Below are 22829 nucleotides of genomic sequence, written 5' to 3'. Positions count from 1 at the left end.
GGATGTCTTGGAGCGCTTGCAAGATCTCACATGCTAGTTGAATGAGTGAGGTGTAAAATTCTGTACAAAGAAGTCTTTTTCTCCAAATGTTCATTAGTTATTGAAGTTACGTAGGTGTTAACAAAAATATACACCCAAAGAGTTTTAAACAGTCTTGTCTACAAATTCTTTCCCTGCTTAATTGCTCAGCTAAGCTTTCACTGTTTTCTGCTGTGGTATCATCATTTCACTAGTTCTCTAGTTGCCATTGACTCTTTCAGAACAGATGCAACCTGAATTTCTTATGTAAACAACTGGTAGAAATTTAAAAACAAAACATAATCTTCAAGCTCCATTTATACGTTGTAAAGATAGTCAAAAAAGGTACAAGCTCATTTTTTCCCCCTTGCAGGTCACCTGTACTTTTAAGAAAAAGATGTATTTTGTGTGATTTAGAGCAATATTGGTTTTTTCCACTAGTAATGTGTACGTATATATTATGGACTACTGTACTTTACTTGAACAGGTAGATGGTCATCAAAATACAGAAGAGTGATCAGTATCAAAGTTTATAAATAGCGGTACCTGGGAACATAATAATAGCTTTGCTGCTTCTATACAAAAGCAACTGTAACTAGGCTATGCTCATTACAGGACTTGGATACAAACTGACCAGTGTATCTGAGGAGCAATGGCCTACCTTTCCTTTTTAAAGCTTCTGGATTCTTATTATGGCTGTAACAAATAATTCAGAATTCTGATGCAGAGCAAAACCAACTGTCCATTTCATGTTGCTTTAGAATTTCCTTTCTGATTTCTAAGGAAACTCAAATTGTTATAAAAAATCTTTCTCTTTATTATAAAACTTTTAAAGGGCTCGTTTTATAACTCTGAGTTTAGCTTGACTGCATTCCATTGTCTTATGACCAGCAGCAGAATCCTGGATAGGAAGCTCAACATTTAGAACTCTTTATAGGGTCACAACATTCACTTTTGGGAGTGTTTCATAAGGCCTAGATTCATCAAGATAAAGAAGCATGTGCCTAGCTGTAAGCCCATAAGTAGCCCAAAGTCAATGGGACTACTCATGTACTTCATGTATGATTTATGAAGGGACTTAAGTGTTCAAATGCTGAACATCACGGCACCTGAAATTTAGGTTTCTAGAAAATCACAGGAACAACATGCCAATCCACAGATCTGGGTTTGGTGCCTAGGTTCCTTATACAATGAATGGGAAGAGACAGGTGCCTAAGAATGTGATTCCCAAAGCCAGCACACTAGGTGGGGAGCTGATGAAAGGGGTACATGCTAAGCCCTGCTCAACTCTCAGAGACAGGTGCCTAAGTCTGGGCTGCAGCGAAGTGCCTATCTTTGTTTGGTGATCCATGAACCAGAACAAGCTGTCTGGAGTCAGGAGGCTTAGGCGCCCTAAACTGTTTCTTGAGGGTGTGAGTCAGGTGCATGCCTCGCTTTATACAAAAAGGCTGGAGGTGGTGGTGCTCGTTGTGTAACTTTTACCTGGTGTTGAGAGCACTTGTCGGGGAGACACAGGTTCAATTGCTCCTTGCCTGCCAGAGGTGTACAATGGATTTGAACAGGGGCATCCCACCTCCCAGAGTGCTCTAATCACTGAGCTTTAGGATATTCTGATGTGGGGCTCCCTTAGGCCACGTCCAGACTAGATATTAAAATCGATTTTAGATACGCAACTTCAGCTACGGTAATAACGTAGCTGAAGTCGAATTTCTAAAATCGAGGTACTCACCCGTCTGGACGGTGCTGCATCGATGTCCGCGGGTCTCCGTGTCGATTCCGGAACTCCGTTCGGGTTGATGGAGTTCCGGAATCGATGTAAGCGCGCTCGGGGATCGATACATCGCGTCCAGACTAGACGCGATATATCGATCCCCGAGCAATCGATTTTAACCCGCCGATGCCGCGGGTTAGTCTGGACGAGGGCTCAGTGTCTCCTATTTAGGCTGTTTCTCTGTGGATAAATGATGACAGACTCATTGGTGTGGGCAGGGGAGGGAGACGGGGGGGGGCAAGCTAGACCTGGGGTCTTCCACCTGGATGCCCTAATCCTTGGACTAATCTCTCACTCTCTCTGGCCCAATGACTGACTGATTGTTCCACTGTGAGTGATAAACTATGACTCCTCCTTCCCCTCACTGCCTTCTTCTGTTCCTTTCCTGTTGCAAATTCTGCTATTCCACCATCATCCTACCTGCCTCTACCCCCAATTTAAAGAAATAAGACAATTAGATGATTCATTAACATAGCTGCTGGTTAACACTATGTCCATGGGGGGAAAGATAGCTCAGTGGTTTGCATATTGGCCTACTAAACCCAGGATTGTGCGTTCAATCCTTGAGGGGGCCATTTAGAAATCTGAAGCAAAAATCTGTCTGTGGATTGGTCCTGCTTTGAGCAGCAGGTTGGACTAGATGACCTCCTGAGGTCCCTTCCAACCCTGATATTCTATGATTTGCTTGTGTGTTTATATCCCTATCCTCTTGCAAACACTAAAGCCCAGGAACAATTTTATGCATGGGAGTAGTGTTGCGTTCATGTTGGCTACTTCCATATGTAAAGTTAGTCCTGGTTGTGTTTGCAGGATCAGTCTTAAACTGTAAATCCTCCAGAGCTTGTCTAGCACCTAGCACAACAGAACCCTATTTGTTATTGAGGGGGTGGGGATATAGGCTTTGTGTCTGACTTTAAACATTATTCATAACAAAATATCTGACATTTTCAATCTTTCTTTTTATATGTATTTTCAGTATCTTGTGTTTAGCAAAATATTGCTGTTTATGAAGTTTGATTTGATTACCAGAACAGATAGAACATAAGTACCAAGAACTGTAAAACATATGTCTTTGCCTTAGCAGTTTTTTGTATTTTTTTTTAATAGAGAGTGCAGCTTACTTTCAATGTTATCACCTTTTAATCCTAACTACTAATCATGAAGAAATCAAGACTATTTCTGTGGAATGATGAAAATATCATCTCACAAAGTTTCACTGGTATACTAGCAAGAAAAACAAATGAAAGGATGGAAAGTGAAATAGGAAAGCTAAAAAACAAAGGGAAACATAGAGATGTTTGCTTTCTGAGTAACTTTAAACCAGTGAGGTGAACTATCCAGTGGCAGCACAGTGAGATGGTCATTCTAAGACATCTACCACTGATGAGTAGACTTTCCATTTAAATATAATACTGCACATTATAACTAATTCATCTGTGTTACCCAAAATTGGGCCAGCTAGTAAGCTGAGGGAGGACTGACCCACCAGAGTTTGGCAGACAGCAGCATGTTTATTATACTGAAAGCTAAGCTCAAAAGATGATGTGTGGGGGGGTGGAGTTCACACTCACACTTGCATATTCATACTCCCAGGACAGGCACAGCACTGAAGATGTCAGGATCCTTCAAAGTAAGTGTCCTACAGTGCAGCGATGGATGGTGCGATGAAGCACAATGGAATACAACATGGCAAACCACTGGCCAGGCGGTCCAGGCGAAGGGCCTTCACGGGAGGTACAATCTTGGGAGGTACAAACTCCTGAGCACATGTGCCCCTCCCATTTTAAGGATGTGCGCCTCACGGCCTGCAATTAAAGATGACTTGGCCGCATCTGGTTGGTCACACTCCACCTCGGACAGTGTCCATGCATTGGGCATGTGATCACTGTCTAATCAGAATCCCAGACACCTTGTCTACCTAGGAGCTCTTCTGATCTTCCAGCTGCTCAAGCAGCCCATTCATCCCACAAGCATTCCAGGAGGGAGGGAGAGGGGGAAATTACTAGCAATCTTCCATCAGCTGGATGAAGAAACACCTAAATGTAGAACTCTGATCTGACTGTTCTCCTAGGGGTATCTTCCAGACAGTATACATATTTTGATTGGTCACAATACACATATCTGTTATCCTTAATTTTGGGACATGTCTATATTTAAAAGCTCTTTACAGTGGCTTTTATGCTGCTGGAGAATGGATTTATCTATATAGCCCCATAAATTTCAGTTAGTGCTTGGTCTGTCACTTGGTATAATATCTATCTTTTCAGTATGAAAAAGCAAATGTAAACAGTTTTCTTTTTCAGTGAAAGGACTCATACTAGTGTTCAAATGAAGTAATTTGAAAAATGGGATAATAGAGTCACTGTAGGGTGGTCTGGTGAGATCCTGCCCTATTGTAGAGAGAGCTAGTAGCAATCCCTATACAAGTGTTTCCATTGTAAGATCCTGGTTTCAGTTGCTGATAACTTTGTCAAACTTGGATATGGTGGTTTTGGTGTTTGTACTTTTTGGCATGCCTCCAGTTTTAAGCTTCTGAATAAAATCAGCATGCATGTGCTAAATTTTCTGAAAATTCCATTTGTATTGGGCATGCTCCAGTGGAGGGCTCCAGGGGCTAAACAGAACTTTTTCTGCAATTGCTCCTCCTAGCAGCCAAACAGCCTGGGGAACAGAAACTGAGAGCAGGGAAACTCTGTCCTGTGTTCCTACTGCTCCGATTGCAGTTAACTGGAAGAATGATAAAGATAAATGACTGGAATGCAGAGGGGCGATGGGGTGGGCAGAGACAAGCTGTGGCAGTGGGGTGGGGTGGCTGAGGACATGGTGCAGAAACAGACTGTGGGGCTACACACAGGGCAAAGGGAGTGGTAGAGTCAGGCTGGCAGGGTACATGATAGGGGAAGAGGGGACCTGTGGAGGGACAGTGAAAGAAGAGTCTGAAATCATTACCAAGCACTGGAACAGAACCCAGGATTCCTGAGTCTCAACATTCCTCTCCTTGTAAAGAGCTATGAAACCCAGTAATAAAGTGTCCTTTCCCTCTTGTGGTTGGTCTACACAGTGGATAATAGCCTGCTACTAGTAGCAGTTACTCCATTAGCCCTAGTGATAGTGGTTTGTGTCATTAATGGAAAGATTCCAACCCTACTGATCAGGGCCGTCCTTAGGCATAGGCAGAATAGGCAGCCGCGTAGGGCCTCACTCTGCCTGGGGGCACCACTCTGCAGGCAGCCCAGACAGTGTAGAAGCAGGGCTGCTGGGTCCTAGAGAGAGCCCAATGCAGCACAGTCTGAGGAATGGGATTGGCTGCTGGGGTCTCTGGGAAGGGGAGGGGGTGGGGGTTGGGGAAGGAGCTCACCTGTGAGTGTGACTCTTTCCCCCCCCGGCTCCCCAGGAGCACCCCTCTCTCTCTCCTCCCTCCCCTCCATCAGGGCTGGGTTGGGTGAGGTGCTGGGGGAGGGGAGGCTGGCTGCCTGCTGAGGAATGAAAGTGAAAGTAACTCACTTCCTGGGCAGCGAGCCAGGATTGGAATGTCACACAGGGCTTGGCTGGGGTTAGCCAGATGTGTGAAAAATCAGGACAAGGGGTTGGGGTAGGGTGAGCAGATATCCCTATTTTATAGGGACAGTCCTGATATTTGGGGTCTTTTTCTTATATAGGCTCCTTTTACCCCCCCCCCCCCTCTCCCCCCGCCCCCACTGCCTGTCCTGATTTTTCACACTTGCTATCTGGTCACTCTAGGTGGGGGTAATTGGTGCCTATATAAGACAAAACCCCAAATATCAGGACTGGCCCTATAAAGTCAGGACATCTGGATCTGGCCACCCTAGCTGGGGAGCGCCTCTCCCCGGGCTGGCAGCTGCCAGCGATCCATCTCATCCGGGGGGGAGCTGCACAGGGCAAGATGAGCCGCTGTGGCTCCATGGGTGACCTTTCTGAGATCAGATGCTGTGCTAACTTCACCAGGGTCCGTAAGGCTGGTGGTGGTGCCCATTGGCGTGTGATTGCACCTGAGGATTTGCTACTGCTGTTGCCACTCTGCACCCCAAGAGGTGGATTTTGGGGTCTATTGCAGCTGTTGGACCAGCAGGCTGGGGGGTGAGCCAAGCATGAAAGCAGTACTGTGTTGCCATTTAGACTGTCATTTAACAACTTTGTTTGCCAAAAATTCTTGCTAACAATCCTGAATCCAATTTCAATATATATATATTTTTTAAAAAAATCAATATCTTAGCCAAAAACAGAAAATTAAGTTGTTGACAATTATTAGTGACAGGTTTGGTTTGAGGCAGGGAGTGGGCCAGTTTTCATCAGAGAAACAAAAAATGTTGACTGACTTTCCTATAGTCTGTTACTCCTGGTAAGAACCCTCCAACAACTGTAATATGCTTATCTCCTTACTAGTGTATAAAGCAGGGGTCGGCAACCTACGGCACACGTGTCAAAGGTGGCAGGTGAGATGATTTTTGATGGTATGCAGCAGCAGGTTGAGCGGCTCAGCCCATCACTGCTCTGGGGTTCCGGCTGCTGCCCTATTGCCAGCTGGGATACCAGCCATCGGCCCCACTCAGCACCTGCTGCTGGCCTGGGGACCCCCAAGGAACCCCAGGCTGGCAGTAGACTGAGCAGGCCAGCTGAACCACTCAACCTGCTGTCAGCCTGGGGTTCCATTCACTCAGCTGGCAGTGGGCTGAGTGGGCTGGTGGCGGGCTGAGCAGGGCTGGTGGGGGGTTGAGTGGCCCAGTCTGCTGCCAGTCTGGGGTGCCAGCAGCACTCAGCCTACTGCTACTCCAGGGTTCCGGCTGCTGGCCCCTTGCCAGTCAGGAGCTCAGCTGCCAGCCCCACTCTGCCTCCTGCCAGCCTGGGTGAGCAGAATCCCAGGCTGGTAGCGGGCTGAGGGGGGGTTGGTGGCCGGGATCCTGGCTGGCAGGAGTTGGTGGTCAAAACCCCAGACCAGCAGCGGGCTGAGCAGGGCCTGGGATCTTTGTCTAGGGTTCCAGCCACCAGCCCGCTGCCGGTTTGGGGTTTCATTTACTCAGCTGGCAGTGGCCTGAGCAGGACCGGTGGCCAAGACCTCAGATCATAACAATAGTTTATTTATATAATATAGACATAGAAAGAAACCTTCTACAAACATTAAAATGTATTACTGGCACGAGAAACCTTAAATTACAGTGAACTTGGCACACCACTTCTGAAAGGTTGCCGACCCCTGGTAATAGAGTGACCATATGTTGTACTAAGATTCTTCTGCTTTTTTTTTTCCCCTATGAGTAGGTATAACTTTTGCCAGCCCAGAAGTTGGGCAGCCAATGTTTTACGTTTTCACAATGTTTTCTCCAACTTTCATAAAGTAAATACATAGTTAATATGAGTTAAAACGGTCAGGGACACTTCTTTGTGAAGAATCTGTACAGCAGATCATGCCCATAGACGATCCAGAAAAGAAATTTGAGGTTGAATTTTTTAATGTTGTGATGGATAAAGCAGTATCTGCTGTGTTGATGAAAGGTTTAATACCTTGCAAGTACACCATGAACAGTTTGGATTTTTGTATGACGTAACTAAATTCAATGAAATAGGAAAAAAAGAGCAACTAATGACAAAGTGCAAGAACCTAGAGAGCCTCCTGAAGCACGGTGATAGTTTTGATTTAAATGGACTTGAACTGTACGAAGAATTGAGTACACTGTCATCAATGTTGCCACATGCAAAATCAGTGATGGACATTGTACAGTTTATTCATAACCGCAAACTTGTTGACATATATCCTAATGTGTACATTGCTACTCCTATTCTACTGACAATTTCTGTAACAGTAGCATCAGGAGAATGGAGTTTCTTAAAACTAAAGCTCATTAAAAACTATCTCCGCTCTACAATGAGTCAGGAACGCTTAACTGGTCTTGCTGTCTTACAGTCGAACAAGACATCACTTTGTCTTTGTCATACAATGACGTTATTACTGATTTTGCAGCCAAAAAAGCCAGAAAGATTGCTTTTAATTAAAAACAAATCTTTGTTTCAATACATCTTCATATAAATTTCCAATAAAATTTTGATAAATTAAGAAATATATATTATTTGCATCATTCTGTCATATCAGAATTTTTTCTATAGTGCTGCTTCTTTAGTGCTAGTCCATCAGCATTACAGTGTGCTTAATTAAGTTAAACTGGTTTTAATAACGTGAATGTGGCAAGTTTTCCAATACTGTAAGCTTATGTTTGTGTTGCTAAGAGCAGATCAGGCATAGGGGCACCAGTTTAATAATCTTGCCTAGGGCACCATAAATCCTAAGGCCGGCCCTGCTACTGATGATCCTGTTTTGAACATATAGGTGGTAAAAATGATAAGTACTCTGAAAAATGGACTTCACGTTCCTGAAATTGGATTCCTGAAATTGATTGACAATGATAATTTTGGCTCTAATCTCTTTGTTCCTCAATTCCTCATCTGTAATATAGACAAAAGGATGCCTCACTGCACAGGAGGGTGGTGTGAAGATAAATTCACTCATGTCTGCGAGGCCTGCAGCTAGCACAGTGATGAGTGCTCCCGAAAGCCCATGAGGGAATCAATTCTGTATTCAACACTTGCTGAATGCCAGGCAGTAAATATGGCAGCAGGGGCCACGCACTGAACCAGGTGTATAAAATTAAACACTGAATAGTCAGCAAGTACCCACCGTACTGGCTAGTGAAAGCGGCAGGAGCCAGAGGTGTTGGAACTAGAGGTGCTTTGCAGTATAGACAAGGGTTACAGTTTGGTTCAATGGCTCTCAGCACTCCCACTACATATATGATACTGGTGCCCGGCAAGACCCCTGCAGGGAAAAGTCAATGGGATCAAGTAATTGAAGACGAACATCATTAAGCAGCAGCCAGGATCTGGATTAGGGTGCCACACACAGGCCTGTGTCTTTGCAGCCCTAGGCGGACAGCTCGCTGGGGGCGCAGCTTGTTGCTTTCTAGGGCTGGGGTTACTATCATAGACCCCCCCGTGGAGGACACTCAGTGCCCTCCTCCCATTGCACCTGGAGCTGGCGTGACGGCAAGCCCGTCCCGTGCAGCCCCCACAAGCTCCTCATGAATATTCGTTATCGGACGGCCCCGCCCCCCGACGGCCATTTGTGTAGCCGCGCTGCGGCCGCCGCTGCTCTCACTTGGCCCGTGGCCGCCGCGGAAAGGAGCCGGCTGGGTTGGGGCCGGCAGCGCGGATCTGCTCCCCGCCCCGTGGCGCTCCGGGCGCTGCTGCCGCCGTGACCCCGCCCCGCGAAGCAGGAGCAGGAGGAGCAGGCGCTGGGCCTGCGGCTCCCAGCCCGGCCGGAGGCGGCGGCGCAGGGAGGGACCCCGACCCGGCGGCGCTGCTCGGCGCGGCTCCCCGATGGCCGCGGGCTGCAGGGACGGGGCGGGGCAGGAGAAGTACCGGCTGGTTGTGGTGGGCGGCGGCGGCGTGGGCAAGTCGGCGCTCACCATCCAGTTCATCCAGGTGAGGCGCGCGGCGCCTCCGGGTCCCGGCTCCGGGGTGGGGCAGCCCCAGCGCCCGCCCGGCCGTCCCCGGCAGCTGGGGGGTGGAGGAGAGGCCGCGCGCTGCCTTGTCCGCTGGGGCCCTGGGGCGGGGGCGCGGCCACTGTCCTGCCTGCAGTGCCCGGGGGCGGGCTCGGCCCTGCTCCGCTCCCTAGGCATTGCTGGGGGGTCTGGCCTTGCCCTGCTCCCCGGGCACGGGGTGGGGGCTGTGCCTGGTTTGGAGGGCGGTGCTGTTCTCTGTCCCTGCTCGCCAGGCACTGGGCGGTCCTGTTCTCTGGCCACTGGCAGGAGCGGTGGCTTTGCCTCAGGGTGGGGCCTGCCCTATTCCTGCGGCACTGGTGTGGGGTGGTGGCTTTTCCCGGGATGGGGGGCCCCTGCTGAGTTCCCGTGCTCTGAGGGGGCAGAGGCTGGACTCTGCCCAGTTGGCAGAGCTCGAGGTTGGGGATACTGGTGCGTAGAACTGGCTGAGGCTGTGAGAGTTAGTTGGTGCATTGAGGTTTGCAGTGTTTGAAGAACCAGGTTTTAGACTAATGACTTTCAGTGTGACCTTGAGCATGTGCCTTGGCCTCTTGTTGCCTCAGTTGTCCTCATCTGTGCAACAGGATGAAAGTTGCTTTGCCAAGATACTTTGTAGATGCATTTATCAACTTTAGATCTAAGTGGCAAGCAAACACCAGGGAAGCTTCTGGAGTAAGAGTGTTGCCCCATGCCACACCTTCTAGTTGGATGTTTTCATAGAGCTCTGTTTGAAACTAGTGTTTCCTTTCCAAGCCCACTGGTTGGACATGTGTAGCATTCTGCTATATCTAATGTCCCTTTTTAGGGGGCAGAGGTGTTCCCATTCATATTTGCATAGTACCTGAGGATAGGCTGAACCTGTCCCTTCCCACCAATTGCAATATCTGTAAATGCTTTCCACTTAGAATTTGCTGCTTGTAGCATTGTCTGACACTTCATTGACATCTAATGGCATTTTCCCAGCTAAAAAGGCTACAACAGTGAATGAACTCTATACAACTTGGGGGCGGGGAGGGGGGAGATATTGAAGGGTGTCACTTGTATGTCAGAAGCTGCTACCTGCTGGACTGTAATTACTAAAGATAGTAGGTTGTGGAAAATGAAGAGACCTCTTACAACTTGTTAACAGGAAATTATATACTTGGGGGAAAAAACAATAAAATGGCTGGATTTATGGGGGCAACAGAGGTTTAAGGAGAGGGGGAAGCTGGGGGGCATGCATAGCAAAGTGAAGGAGAATGTTGGTATTCTGGCCTCTGTCCAGCTGAATGTTTTTATTAAAATGAGTGATTTACCTAATGATGTTAATATAATAAACTGTTGAGCCACAGAGTTGCCACTTCCAGAATGGGGGTGGTTTATGCCTCTCAGTTGTTGCTTCCATCTATAGACACACTAAGCATAATATCAGGATCAAATTTGGAAGGCTTTTTGTGTAACAATATAGGTTAAAAAGAGAGAATTGCTAGAGAAGTGCTGACATGCTGTATAGGTGTTGACTGGCTTAAGTCAACCCTGATTGAGGCTATGGGCTTGGCTACATTCAAAACTCCAAAGCGCTGCTGTGGGAGTGCTCCCGCTGCAGCGGTTTGAAGTGCGAGTGTGGTTGTGGCGCCAGCGCTGGGAGAGAGCTGTTCCAGCGCTGCATGTATTCCACCTCCCCGTGGGGATTAGCTTGCAGTGCTGGAAGCCGTGCTCCCAGCGCTGGGGCACTGTTTACACTGGCGCTTTACAGGGCTGTAACTTGCTGCTGTCAGGGGTGTGTTTTTTCACACCCCTGAGGGAGAAAGTTGCAGCCCTGTAAAGTGCCAATATGGCCAAGGCCTATGTTTTAGCTAGAAATGCTGCAGCTGGGACATTAGGCATGGGAGAATGCCTCCCATCACTGAAGTTAATCCACCTCTCTGAGGCGTGGTAACTAGATTGGCTGAAGAATTCTTCAGTCAGCCTAGTGCTATCTACACCAGGGCACAGGTTGTTTTAACTACTCTGCTCAGGAGTGTTGATTTTTCAGTCCCTGAGGGATGTAACTGGGTTGAGAATTTTTTAGTGTAGACTTAGCCTGAAGCACATCTAAATTGGTTTGTTGCTGTGTGCTTAAACTCTAGATCATTAGAGCCACTATTTTAATACTTTCCTGCTTCAGGAAAAGCAACAGAACAGGTAATAGGGTTATGTATCTCAGTCCTATTAGAACTGTTCTGTTTCCTGTTTTGCCTTTTTCTTCGCCCATATCTCATTTAATTTTTTTTCATTCCTCTTCTCCATTTAATTGCTTTTGACGTTTGTAGTACTGATTTGAACGCGTTTAAAAAAACCCTATCTGTAGCTGTTCCTGGGTCCTTTTAATTTTCTTCATTGTGCTGTTATAGATGACAGTGGAGCAATGTCTTGTGGGAGGGGAAGGGGTTATGGGGTGGATTTTCAGTACACTTCTTTCCTCTAGCTAGGAGTATGACAGCGGTATAGAAAGTGCTATCTTGGAATCCTAATGTCACCTTTGTGCATGCTCATTGAGCCATATTAAATAATGTTCTGATGGGGTAGTAGAATCTGTACCATGAGCCAGCTGAGGTTATCTGAACAACTTTTTTCCAAAGCTAGGAAGAGGCATTGGGTATATGATCGCCTAGAAAAGCCAGTGTTCTACAAGGTGTTATAATTGGTCTTTTAAAAGCTACTTATAGTCTTAATATAACAATTGATATCCTTGTTGGACAGTTGAGTTGCACATTTAGAGCTATTTGGATGAAGCATTTTAAGCCAGAATGGAGAAACTGGGAAGTAGAAACTGAAATGCAGTCATTAAATGAGCCATAAGTATCTGTTATATGATGTAGCTGCCTTTATTTGATGGACATATTGTCTTTGGCTACATGCCAAATTTTATTTTTGGCTATTAGTTTGGAGTACTGCAAAACATTTTCTGCTAGTGTTGCAGGAGAGTAATCCACTCAGAGGAGGTAAGATTAGAATAATTGTAAACCTTTTGCTAAATCCTTCCTTGCTTCTAGCTGCAGATAATTAGTTTATCCCTGGATGAGTGAAGCTTAAATTTACAGATTGCCATTCAGGTTCAGATTTGGTACCATTGCCTTAGATGGTATTCCCTGTGCAGCCTTGCCTGCACACACAAATTACGTGAAGCTGGCAGTGTGTGTCAGCATGGGTATAGCGACACTAGTGCTAAACAAGGCTTAACTGCAAGTATCGCTCTCTGGATATCCGTGTGTGACCCAAAGGCCTGTTTTTTGTTCATGCTTTCTTGGACTTGATTCCTGTCTGTTGCCGTTAGTCCTGTAGGGTGCTGCTTGTGACTTGGAGAGGATGGGAGGGGACTGTCATCTTTATAAGAGTCTTTATAGGAGAGTTTGGCTCTTAAGGTGTATCTGCACATGGAACTGGGGGTGTGATTTTGAGCCCCAGGAGGCATACTTCCACTAGCTTTCATTAAGCTGGTGTGCTAAAAATGTAGCCTCTGTAGGATGAGTTAGCTACTGTGAGTATTGGCCTGGGGTCTGTGGGCAACAAGTACCTTGGAACAGCTAGCCCAGTGTTTCTCAAATGCAGCCACCAGGGGCTTTTCTTGTGGCCGTAGTCTTCTGGGTGGTGAATGGGGTAAGGGGGCACAATCAGCAGCCCTTTCCCCAGGGCTGCCAGCAGGGGTTGGGCCTTGCACCTTCTGGGGGGAGACATGTTGGTGGAGTAGACAGCCAGTGAGTTCCCGACCTTCCCGCAGGCAGTGGGGTCAGGCTTCCACCCTGGGGTGGTGAGCGGTAAGCTCCAGCTGCATGGTTTTGGGCTCCATCTCTGGGCCCTGTCCCCTGGGCTTTGGACTCTGTCCCTCAGCCATGCAGCAGTGGGCTCCAGTCCTAGGCTCCTTTCCCCCCATTGCCCCAGGCCCTTCTGCCTCCCTACCCACATTCCCATTTAGGTCTTAATTTGTTTCCCAGCTTGCTGGGCCAGAGGAAGTCTGCTGTGGAAAGTGACATTTGTATGTTAATACAAATTTTCACAGTATTAGTAGCTAGCTGGGAGGCTTTGAAAAGTGATATTAACATGCAAGCGTGGCTTTTCACAGCTTACTAGCCTGAAACTTCTTGTTTAAAAAAAAAAAAAGGCAATGAGAAGCAACAACAACAAAAGAAAAACCTTATTTGTGTGTCTGTTCTTGGACTGGACCTAAACAGAAGAGACAACTGTACATTATTTGTTACTGAGTCTGCCAAAAAAATAAAAATTCCTACATAAATTTACAATAATTTGGATGTGTATATATGCATACTGATTTGTTTGTCCTAAAATTAAATATTTTAGGCAAAACTGTCAGAGTGGCCACTAGTAAGAATTAGTGGCCACACTCTGAGGCCACCAAAAAAATTGAGAACCCCTAACCCTTCCCACTGCTTCCACTGAAGCAGTTACCGTCTATTTTTAGTATGCTAGCTGGATAAGAGCCAGCAAGAGTATATCTCCTTGAGCTGGAAATTACACTCACTGCTCCAAGTGTAGACATACCCTTAGAATTTAAAGGATTTTTAAAGTTGGTTTTCAATACTTGCTGTATGTTCTAGGGATAGCAAAAGATGCTATTTTGATAGGTCCCTCCTGGCACAGGACCAATGACTAGAGCAGGGATCAGCAATCTTTGGCATGTGGCCCACTAGGATAAGCACCCTGGTGGGTTGGGCTAGTTTGTTTACCTGCCACTTCCGCAAGTTCGGCTGATCGTGGCTCCCACTGGCTGCAGTTCGCTGCTCCAGGCCAATGGGGGCAGCGAGAAGTGGTGCGGGCTGAGGGATGTGCTGGACGCTGCTTCCCGCCGCCCCCATTGGCCTGGAGCGGCAAACCGCAGTCAGTGGGAGCCACAATCGGCTGAAGCTGCAGGTGCTGCAAAACAAACTGGCCCAGCCCACAGGTTGCCGATCCCTGGACCTAGAGGCTAGGAAGGCCTTATGTCTACAGTGTTACAAAGGCAGTTGTCTTGTAGCATAGAGATTCATTCTTTTGCTGCTTTTCTGTGGCAAATCAAGTATTTTTTTAACAGTTGCTAAATAAATCTCTCTTCTTTAAGAACTGTATAAAAACTAAAGTCATATACTGTTTGTGTGTTTTTTTTTAAAGCAAGTTGCATAGTTCACTTCAAACTTCATAGGATTAAGGAGTGAACTCAGCTGAGGATTGCTTTACCTAATACCAAATAAAAAGGTTCTGTCCCCACTACGTGTTAACTGGGTTATAACCAACATGATATGGCTGGATCTAAACATGACTTTTGTTTGCACAGCATGGGGTTAAACCCTTCGTAACATTAGCAGTATTTCACCCCATCATAGGGCTAATTTGGCACTGCTGCTGTAATCAGTGTTGCGGGCTGTTTTTGCAGTCCAGATAGGACCGCCTAACTATGTTTGTGTAACTGGTCAGGTTGGTGGAGTTTCCTCCCAGTGCTATGTGGTAGAATGTCCAAAGTGTGTTGCCTCTCATGATTCTCTGTGTATTGTCAGGACACTGTCCCTGCTGAGGCATTATGGGGCGGCTGCGCAGACTTTCCAAGAATGCACTAATATATAGTATGGGTGGTAGGTACAAATGGACAAGCAATGTTGTGATGGCAGGCAGGCTACTATGTGGAGACAAACTGCTGTAAACAAGGTGGCTTCTTTTAAATCGGTTACAAAATCTTGATTGAAAGTTGAAATATGGACAAAGCATTGATGTTATCACTTAACTGTGCCATAGCCTGTAAACTGACTGCAGACTTATTGTCCAGCAAAAAGGCTTTTGGAAGTTGTTGTATTCTAAAATGCACGCAAAGTACACCTTTTACTTAGGTACTAAATCAATGTCCCTCCTTCAAGACCTTAATATGCTATTACCATTACCAAGTAAACTAATGCCAGTCTTTTTTTCAGTTGGAGTAAGAATTATGGGGATGGGAGGTCAGTGGTGGAGAAAGGAAGCTGAGCTACTGGTTTATCTCTAGCAAGAAAGAGCACAGTTTCTATTGTGAAGCTTCACTGTGTTCAAAATATGATATTCCTACTAATTAATGAACATTTATACTGCAGATCATTGCACTGTTAATTGGCCCAGAATGTCAGAAGGCCTCGTCCCCCTCAGCATTCTAAAGCTGCATTGATTTCTGACAATAGACCCCAGACATTGATTTTCCTTTATCCCACTTGTTCTCACTAGTTTTTTTTGTATTATGGTAGTGCTGAAATGTCCCCATCAAGGTTTGGGCTGCATTGTCCTAGGCACTGTGAACACAGAACAAAAACTGTCCCTGCAACACAGACTCTTCCTGCCCCAAAGACCTTATAATCTGATCTCTAACAAAGATACATGATAGGTCACTCTCCCCTAAAAGAAATTATGACTGTTCGGTTAGTTGGAGTGCAGTCATAAGGATCTTGCGTCTGTAGCAAGATTAAAAACTAATTATATTTTCATGGTCTTACAAAATTAAGGAAAAGCTAGCTTACATTGTAAATGATGAACAGTTTCCCTTTATTTTAACTCTTAAAATAGTTGATTGTCCTAAAATTACACAGAATCTGTTTAGAGTCTGATTGAATAGGCCAGTGTTATAGGTCTAATAGGAATCGTTTGAGCAGGTGACCAGTGTGCCATCCCTAGAAATTCTTGGGGTGAAATCCCGGCTTTGTGGAAGTCATTGAGAGATTTGCTATTGATGACAAAGTGGTGCCAGGATTTTATTTATTACTATTGTTGTAGTGCATATGATCCCTAATCAGTTTCATCGTGGAAGTAAAAACCACTTCATCTATTTCTAGGATTCAGTTCTTTTTTTAAACACTGCTCAGCAACACAACAGTTTAGGGCAGGAAGTGAAGAAAAGTAGTATATCCAAATGAAATTGTAGAAAGAATGTAGTCAAGTTGGAATTTGTCCAAAACATCATAACTTTAATGCTAATACTTACAGATCCTGAAATATAGTAGTAAACCATGCTACAAAATGAAATTAAGTTCTTAATTTCTGTTCTATGCTAGTAATTTACAGTTTACATTAAAGCCCTATTACCTCCAATCTCATACTTCTAATAAAATTATAAATTTCCTCAGGCAAATGCCTTTAAGTATTTTTTTAATCCTCTAGGTCAGGGGTTCTCAACCTTTTTTTTTTCTGGGTCTATAAAACTCCAGGGCGGGCTTGGAGCTCCGGCTACCAGGCGGGGGAGGGCGATGTTGGGGCTTTGGGTGGGGGGAGGTCCTCGGACATAGGCATAGACTGACTTCTTTTTTCAGGGGCTGGGCCTGGTGGGTCTTGGGCTAGCTCTGCATGGTGGGGCTTGGCAAGGGAGCACCACCTCCACCTCCTGACTCACCTCAGCAGGCCACCTAGCCTGTCTCGGTTGGGTGGGAGGAGAGGGCAACCAAAAATTATTACTCAAAGGCAAAGGGAGGCGGTGGCTCAGCTCAAAAAGTTTGAAAACCACTCAGGGTGTGGAGAGAGGCATAGCTAAGGGTTGTGTCATGAGGGGTGTAGCTCAGGGAGAGGGGTGGCAAGGGGCTGTGTGCTGGGAGGGCCCCCTCTGTTTACTGCTCCCTGCAGGCTCTCCTGGCCCCAGACCTGGAGGAGTTCTTACCAGCTGCGGGAGCAGTCAAAGAGGATGGCGAGCCGAAGAGCAGCTGCAGCAGCCCTGGGCGGTCATGGCATCAGCCAGAGCATGCAGCTGCCTCACACTGGCCAGCTCTGGCCTCCTGTCTCTGACCTGATCAGAGGGTGGACCCTTATTGGGGAGAGGAGGTGGTGCGGGGTGTGTGGAACTGCTCCACGGACTGACCTACTCTGTGTAAAGGTCTGCAGTTTGGGAGGGCAATGCCCTGCAGTGTTCCCTTCAAACTGCCCATGGGCTTGGGGCTTCTGCCTCATGAGGCGCTGCAGCTCATGGAACCTCTGAAACATGGACCTCCAGGGGCCTGCGGACACTGGTTGAGAACCACTGCCCTAGCTTTTAAGTAATGGTGGTGCACTAAAGTGAAGTTGTATGATAGTTCTTTTTCTCCTCAGAAATACAGTAAATGGCTGAACACATTCAGATCCAAAAGTCAGCAGTCAGATTACATTTAAAATAAAGAGGGCAGTTTAACAGGTTGTGGTTTACTGGACTAAAAATAGCTGGAAATTAGTGACTTTATTTTGTGGGGGTAGGGGGTGCTGTGCAGCACACACAGCTGTTGCCACAATAGCTTTTTCCCAGCTGTCATGCACTGGCCTGTCACAAAATAGCCCACATTCTCTTCTTACTCAACCCTCTGTAACATTCCATATTTCCTTGCTCAAAGAAATGGATCCTAGTGAATACTTAATCATTCTTTCCTCTTTTATTTTACAATCTTGTAGTTTTTAATGCCTAAACTGAGCAATCTGTATTATAAACAATGTACCGATGTTCTTTCAGTGCCCCTAAGGCTTAACTAGGAACACTTCAAGCTACTCTACAAAACAATGGAAGTATTTAGTCTGAAGTATTACAAGTTTAGACAACACCTCTACAATACCAGCAATTGTAACAGAATCCTGAAAGTCATCTGCACAATTGTTTCTCTCTCAGAATCTACTCTGTCACAAAAGTAACATAATCTGGTATATTGAGTATACTGCAGTAATTTACAAGAATTTCCTCATTTGTCATTGTCACTTAAACCTTGAGATGGCATTGACTGGATGTAACTCAGGCCTTGGCTACACTGGCGCTTTACAGCGCTGCAACTTTCTCCCTCAGGGGTGTGAAAAAAACACCTCCCTGAGCGCTGCAAGATACAGCGCTGTAAAGCGCCAGTGTAAACACTGCCGGAGCGCGGCTCCCAGCGCTGCAAGCTAATCCCCATGAGGAGGTGGAGTACGTGCAGCACTGGGAGAGCTCTCTCCCAGCACTGGCGCTGCGACCACACTCGCACTTCAAAGCTCTGCTGCTTCAGCGCTTTGAAGTTTCAAGTGTAGCCATACCCTCAGTACAGGTCAGTTGAATTTAGTTCAACACCATTTAAATTTTAAAACATATTAACGCAACAATATGCTAAAGGAGGCTGAATGTGTAAGAATACTTTAAAATGAGTTTAATTTAGTAAAATCAGTGAAGAAAAGTGAGTGTAAAAATGACTTTGCATCCTGTGTAATTTTGTTGTTGTCTTTACCAGTTTGGCTTAGTTTACAAATGAGAGATTATTGCAACCACCAGAGCTACAAATCAAGCTGTGTTCTTTCCATTGCTTACATAATCACCAGTAGTAGATATTCTGAAATTGGAACTGAATTGACCATTTTGTTGATGCATTATGTCAGTAGAATGAATTGGATGTAGTCATCCACAGCACTACTAAAAGTCATAAACATTTGTCAGTGAAGCAAGAATATGACTTGCATACATGTAGTGAACAGGTGTTAAGGGGTCACTTCTTATACTGCCATTTTTCTGAGAATAACTGTACTTGAAGAATTTTAATTCTCATTGACTGAACCAAACTAAGACTTTTTTAAGAAAAGTAAGTTATCCAAGAGCTGATTGAATCTGAGTTGACTGTTGGACCAAAAAAAATAACACAAACAAAAACTGAATCTATGGTGATGTCCTGTGCTGAAGCTGAGAAGGGGGAGTCAGGTGTTACTTTTTAATCTGAAAATTCAAGTTGACTTTAGAGTACTTACTAAATGTTTTGACAGTCCCTGATGGCTAATGCTTTGTTCAACTTCAGCATGGTATATTCAGTAGTTTTGTAGAGGTTTTTATACAATTTCTGGCCTCTGAGTAAGCTTCACTACCCACCCAGGAACACATCCTTCAAATAAGTCATCAAAATCCAGATGGATGAGATGCCATAGATTCTCAGGCTATGACTAAGTGTGCAGCATGCCAGTTTTGGTATATTCCTTACACTTAGATACACAGAATGAATTTTTTTCTTCTGTATAATAGCACAGTCCAAAGGGCTTTCACATCTAAAACAAAAAGGGAGACAGGTATTAAAAAGGGTATGGTACAGGAAGAAAGGACAAAGATTATTGGGGCCCTGCCAAATTCATGGCCATGAAAAACACGTTATAGATGAAGAAGTCTGGTCGTCTGTGTTTTTACCCTATACTATACAGATTTCACAGGGGAGACCAGGGTTACTCAAATTGAGCGGTCTGACCCAAAAGGGAGTTGCAGGTGGAGGGGATCACAAGGTTATTTTAGGGTGGGTCACAGTACTGCCATCCTTACTTCTGTGCTGCCTTCAGATCTGGGCAGCTTGAGAGTGGTGGCTGTTAATCAGGCACCCAGCTCTGAAGGCAGTGCCCTGCAAGCAGCAGCGCAGAGTAAGGGTGGCAATACCATACCATGCCATCTTTACTTCTGTGCTGCTGGTGGTGGCACTGCTTTCAGAGCTGGCCTCCTGGCCAGTAGCTGCAACTCTCCAGCTGCCCGGCTCTGAAGGCAGTGCTACTGCCAGCAGCAGCACAGAAGTAAAGGTAGCAGTACCGCAACCCCCCATTACAATAACCTTGAAACCCACCCCCCAACTCCTTTTTGGATCAGAGCCCCTAAAATTACAACACTCCTGATTTCACCTATTAAAATCTGAAGTTTCAAATTTACATTTTAAAAAAAAAACTTATCGTGAAATTGACTAAAATGGACTATGAATTTGATAGGCCTCTAAAGATTATACAGCAAGAATGTGGTTGCTTTGTCTAGCTAGGAATGCTGCTGAAAGGTTCCTAGAATTTTTTTGTTTAGAATATTGAGAGTGAGGTATAGAGACTGCTTGTGTTTATGTATGTCAGCAGTTTAGCAGTCTGAGGATGTGAAACTAATTGACCCTGAAAGCTGAAGTCCTACCTGTTCTGCTTGTGGGTTACTTTTTATTTCCATTGAGTGTAGCAATGTGCCCTGGTGTCCTTCAACAAAATCTCTCTGAACTCTCAGTAATCTGTCCATATTCTTCCTACCACCTCAGTGCTGGTGCAGGAATAGTTGTCAAATGCTCTGAGATGGCAGATCTCATAAATGTGGGAGCATTTCTTTGCCCTTTCTATTGTTTAAGAACTCTTAGTAGAGAGCAAATATAGAGATATTTACTTAAGCTGGACTGGTTCTCTTGACTTTCTTTGCTCTCTACGTTTGAAGGACACGTCATGCTTATGTATTTAGACTAGTCACGTAATCACATGCAGAAATGTCTTTATGCACTTCAGAAAGGATCTTTGCAAACTTGGATGGTTAAGTATGGTCTGTGTGTTACTGTTTTTTAATATCTTACTGAAAGCTCCTTCTTAAAAACATTCTACTTTAGTGTTTCCTTTACTAGTTCACTTTTTAAGTGACTAATACAGTTCATGTTTAGTGCTGCAGGTTACACAGACTGCCTGGAAGAACTGTATTCAGACTCTAAACATGTTTAAACATTTTGTATAATCTAAATATTAGAAATCTTTAGAGGAGGAGGAGCTAGGTGGTGGTGCTATCCTATCCCTCATGAAGTGACTGTGAGAGTATTTGGCCTATGGTGTGCTCAGCCTGGGATCATATCCTCCTCTTGTTTCAGTGGAAGAACCACAATGGAAAGGCCCTTGTACCGCTCTCAAAGCAGCTCAAGGGGGCATCCAAAGCTGCAGATGGCATGGGAGGAGGGTGGAGATGAATAAAGAGGTGAGGTGAAAAGGAAATAGATTTTAATTCCCTTAATTTTCCTTCCCTAGCCATGTGCAAGGAGAACAAGTTGTAGACCTCAGCATTGATTAAAAGGATTAATATATCAAAAAACTAGTATGTGGTTGACTTCTTGTATTACTGTAGTGCCCAGGAATTGTAGTTTTGGACCAGGACCCCACTGTTCTATGTATACTTTACAAACAGAAAGAAATAGATTGTAAGCTCTTTAGACCAGGAATCATAAGTATAAGATGAGACAACAGTTTTGCACAGACTAGAGTACAAGAAAAAACAATGAGACAAAGTTGGTTAGCATGATAGGCCACTAGTGTGCCAAGTCCATTGCCTGACCATAGTTGTCAAAAAAATAAAAATAAAAATACTGTTTTTTGTAGGCATCACAGCAAAGGAGAATTACTTAAGAAAGGTTTTAAAGAAGGATAATGATGTAGCTTTGCAGATGTTTATAGAGAGCTCCTTCCAAGCATGAAGGGCATCCTGGGAGAAAGCATGGGAAGTGCTTGTTTGAGAAGTTAAGAGAGAGCTGATGGGGGTGGGTATTATGGGCCAATCAGAGGCGAGAGTTGACATCTCAATAATGGATGAGAGATGATGGGTGGGGATTAGGCCTTGAAAGTGAAGACAAAAAGCATATGTGTCCTGTGATAGAGAAGAGGGAGGCAGTTGAGGGTTGGAAAGTGGGCGGTGATGTGGTCAGAGCCATGTGCTGGGACAGTGATCTTTGCAGCAGCATTCTGAATGGATATGAGTAGGGAAAGTTTGAATTTAAGATCCAAAAATAACGTTGCAGTAATTGAGACATGAATCTGAACAAGATTTTCAGCTTTTTAGGTGGATAGGAAAAGCTGGGTATTAGAAATGTCACATAGAAAGCCTTTATAGTCCCTTTATTAAAGTCGGTCAGGTAATAAGTACTGGATGCTGGAGGCAGACCAGTGACATCCTCCTCTTTTGACCTAGCAACCGGGAAGGACTCTACTATGAGCCGAATATATGAACACTGTAGTTTTGTGAAAAGCCTTATGCAGGAGACAGCTGTGAGACAGTTTCAATTATTGAGACTCAAAACTCAGGTATTAATGACTCTTATTGTCACATGACGATCTCTGTGATTCACACTTGTTACTGAAAGCACTACAATCACTGCTGGTAAGATACCTCATTCAGGAGCTTCCTTTAGATGTGTAAGGAAATACTTGCATTATTGCACAGTGTAATGTGAAAAATGTCTGTTATTTTTGCAGTTGCAGTAACTCAAAATATTGAGAGAGACCCTCTGGGGATCAGTGAGGCCTTTCAGGGGATCCGTGTGTCCCCACCGCTGAAATCCAGTGCCTCGAGCTCTGGTGGCACCCCTTTCTTCCCCTCGTGGGCTGAAACTGGCAGTGGCGCAAGGCTGAAACCTTAAGCACATGGACAGAGTTGAAGAGGCACAAGGGTGTTGCTCTCCCAAACTGAAATGCTGTACCAAGAGTGGGACAGTCCTGAGGACAGCTCCATCTCCCACATCCTTCTCTTCTCTAGCCCCGCTTAGGCACTGCCCTCTGCCCAGGTCCTAGGCAGGAAGCGGGATCCAGGCAGTGCAGAGCAGCTGCTCCTTTAGCTGGTAGTGCCGTGGAGTGGGCAACCATAGCATTCCCCGTCTGCTGCTGGTGCCCAGGGTTGTGGCTGCTCCTCACTCCCAGCCTCCTTTTACTGCTCGCGCAGCTGGTCAGAGCTGCTTGGATGGCTCTGGGGTTGGTAGAGTCCTCGGGGAGTAGCCACTGGCACACAGCCCCAGCCAGGTGGGTGGCCTGCTGAGGTGAGT

General features: G+C 45.4%; 1 protein-coding gene across 1 annotated transcript in view; it reads left to right on the top strand.

The window, feature by feature from the left end:
- The first annotated feature begins 9145 nt into the window (after positions 1-9145).
- The window catches only part of RRAS2 (RAS related 2), a 92583-nt gene continuing 78899 nt past the window's right edge, over positions 9146-22829 (top strand). The window contains exon 1 of the mRNA XM_030560446.1: positions 9146-9280. Within this exon, the coding sequence (XP_030416306.1) occupies positions 9176-9280 (105 nt within the window). The 5' untranslated portion in view covers positions 9146-9175. The remainder of the gene's footprint in view (positions 9281-22829) is intronic.

This window comes from Gopherus evgoodei, chromosome 4 (assembly GCF_007399415.2).
Source record: "Gopherus evgoodei ecotype Sinaloan lineage chromosome 4, rGopEvg1_v1.p, whole genome shotgun sequence".
NCBI lineage: Eukaryota > Metazoa > Chordata > Testudines > Testudinidae > Gopherus > Gopherus evgoodei.
This window is presented reverse-complemented; position numbering and strand designations above follow the sequence as displayed.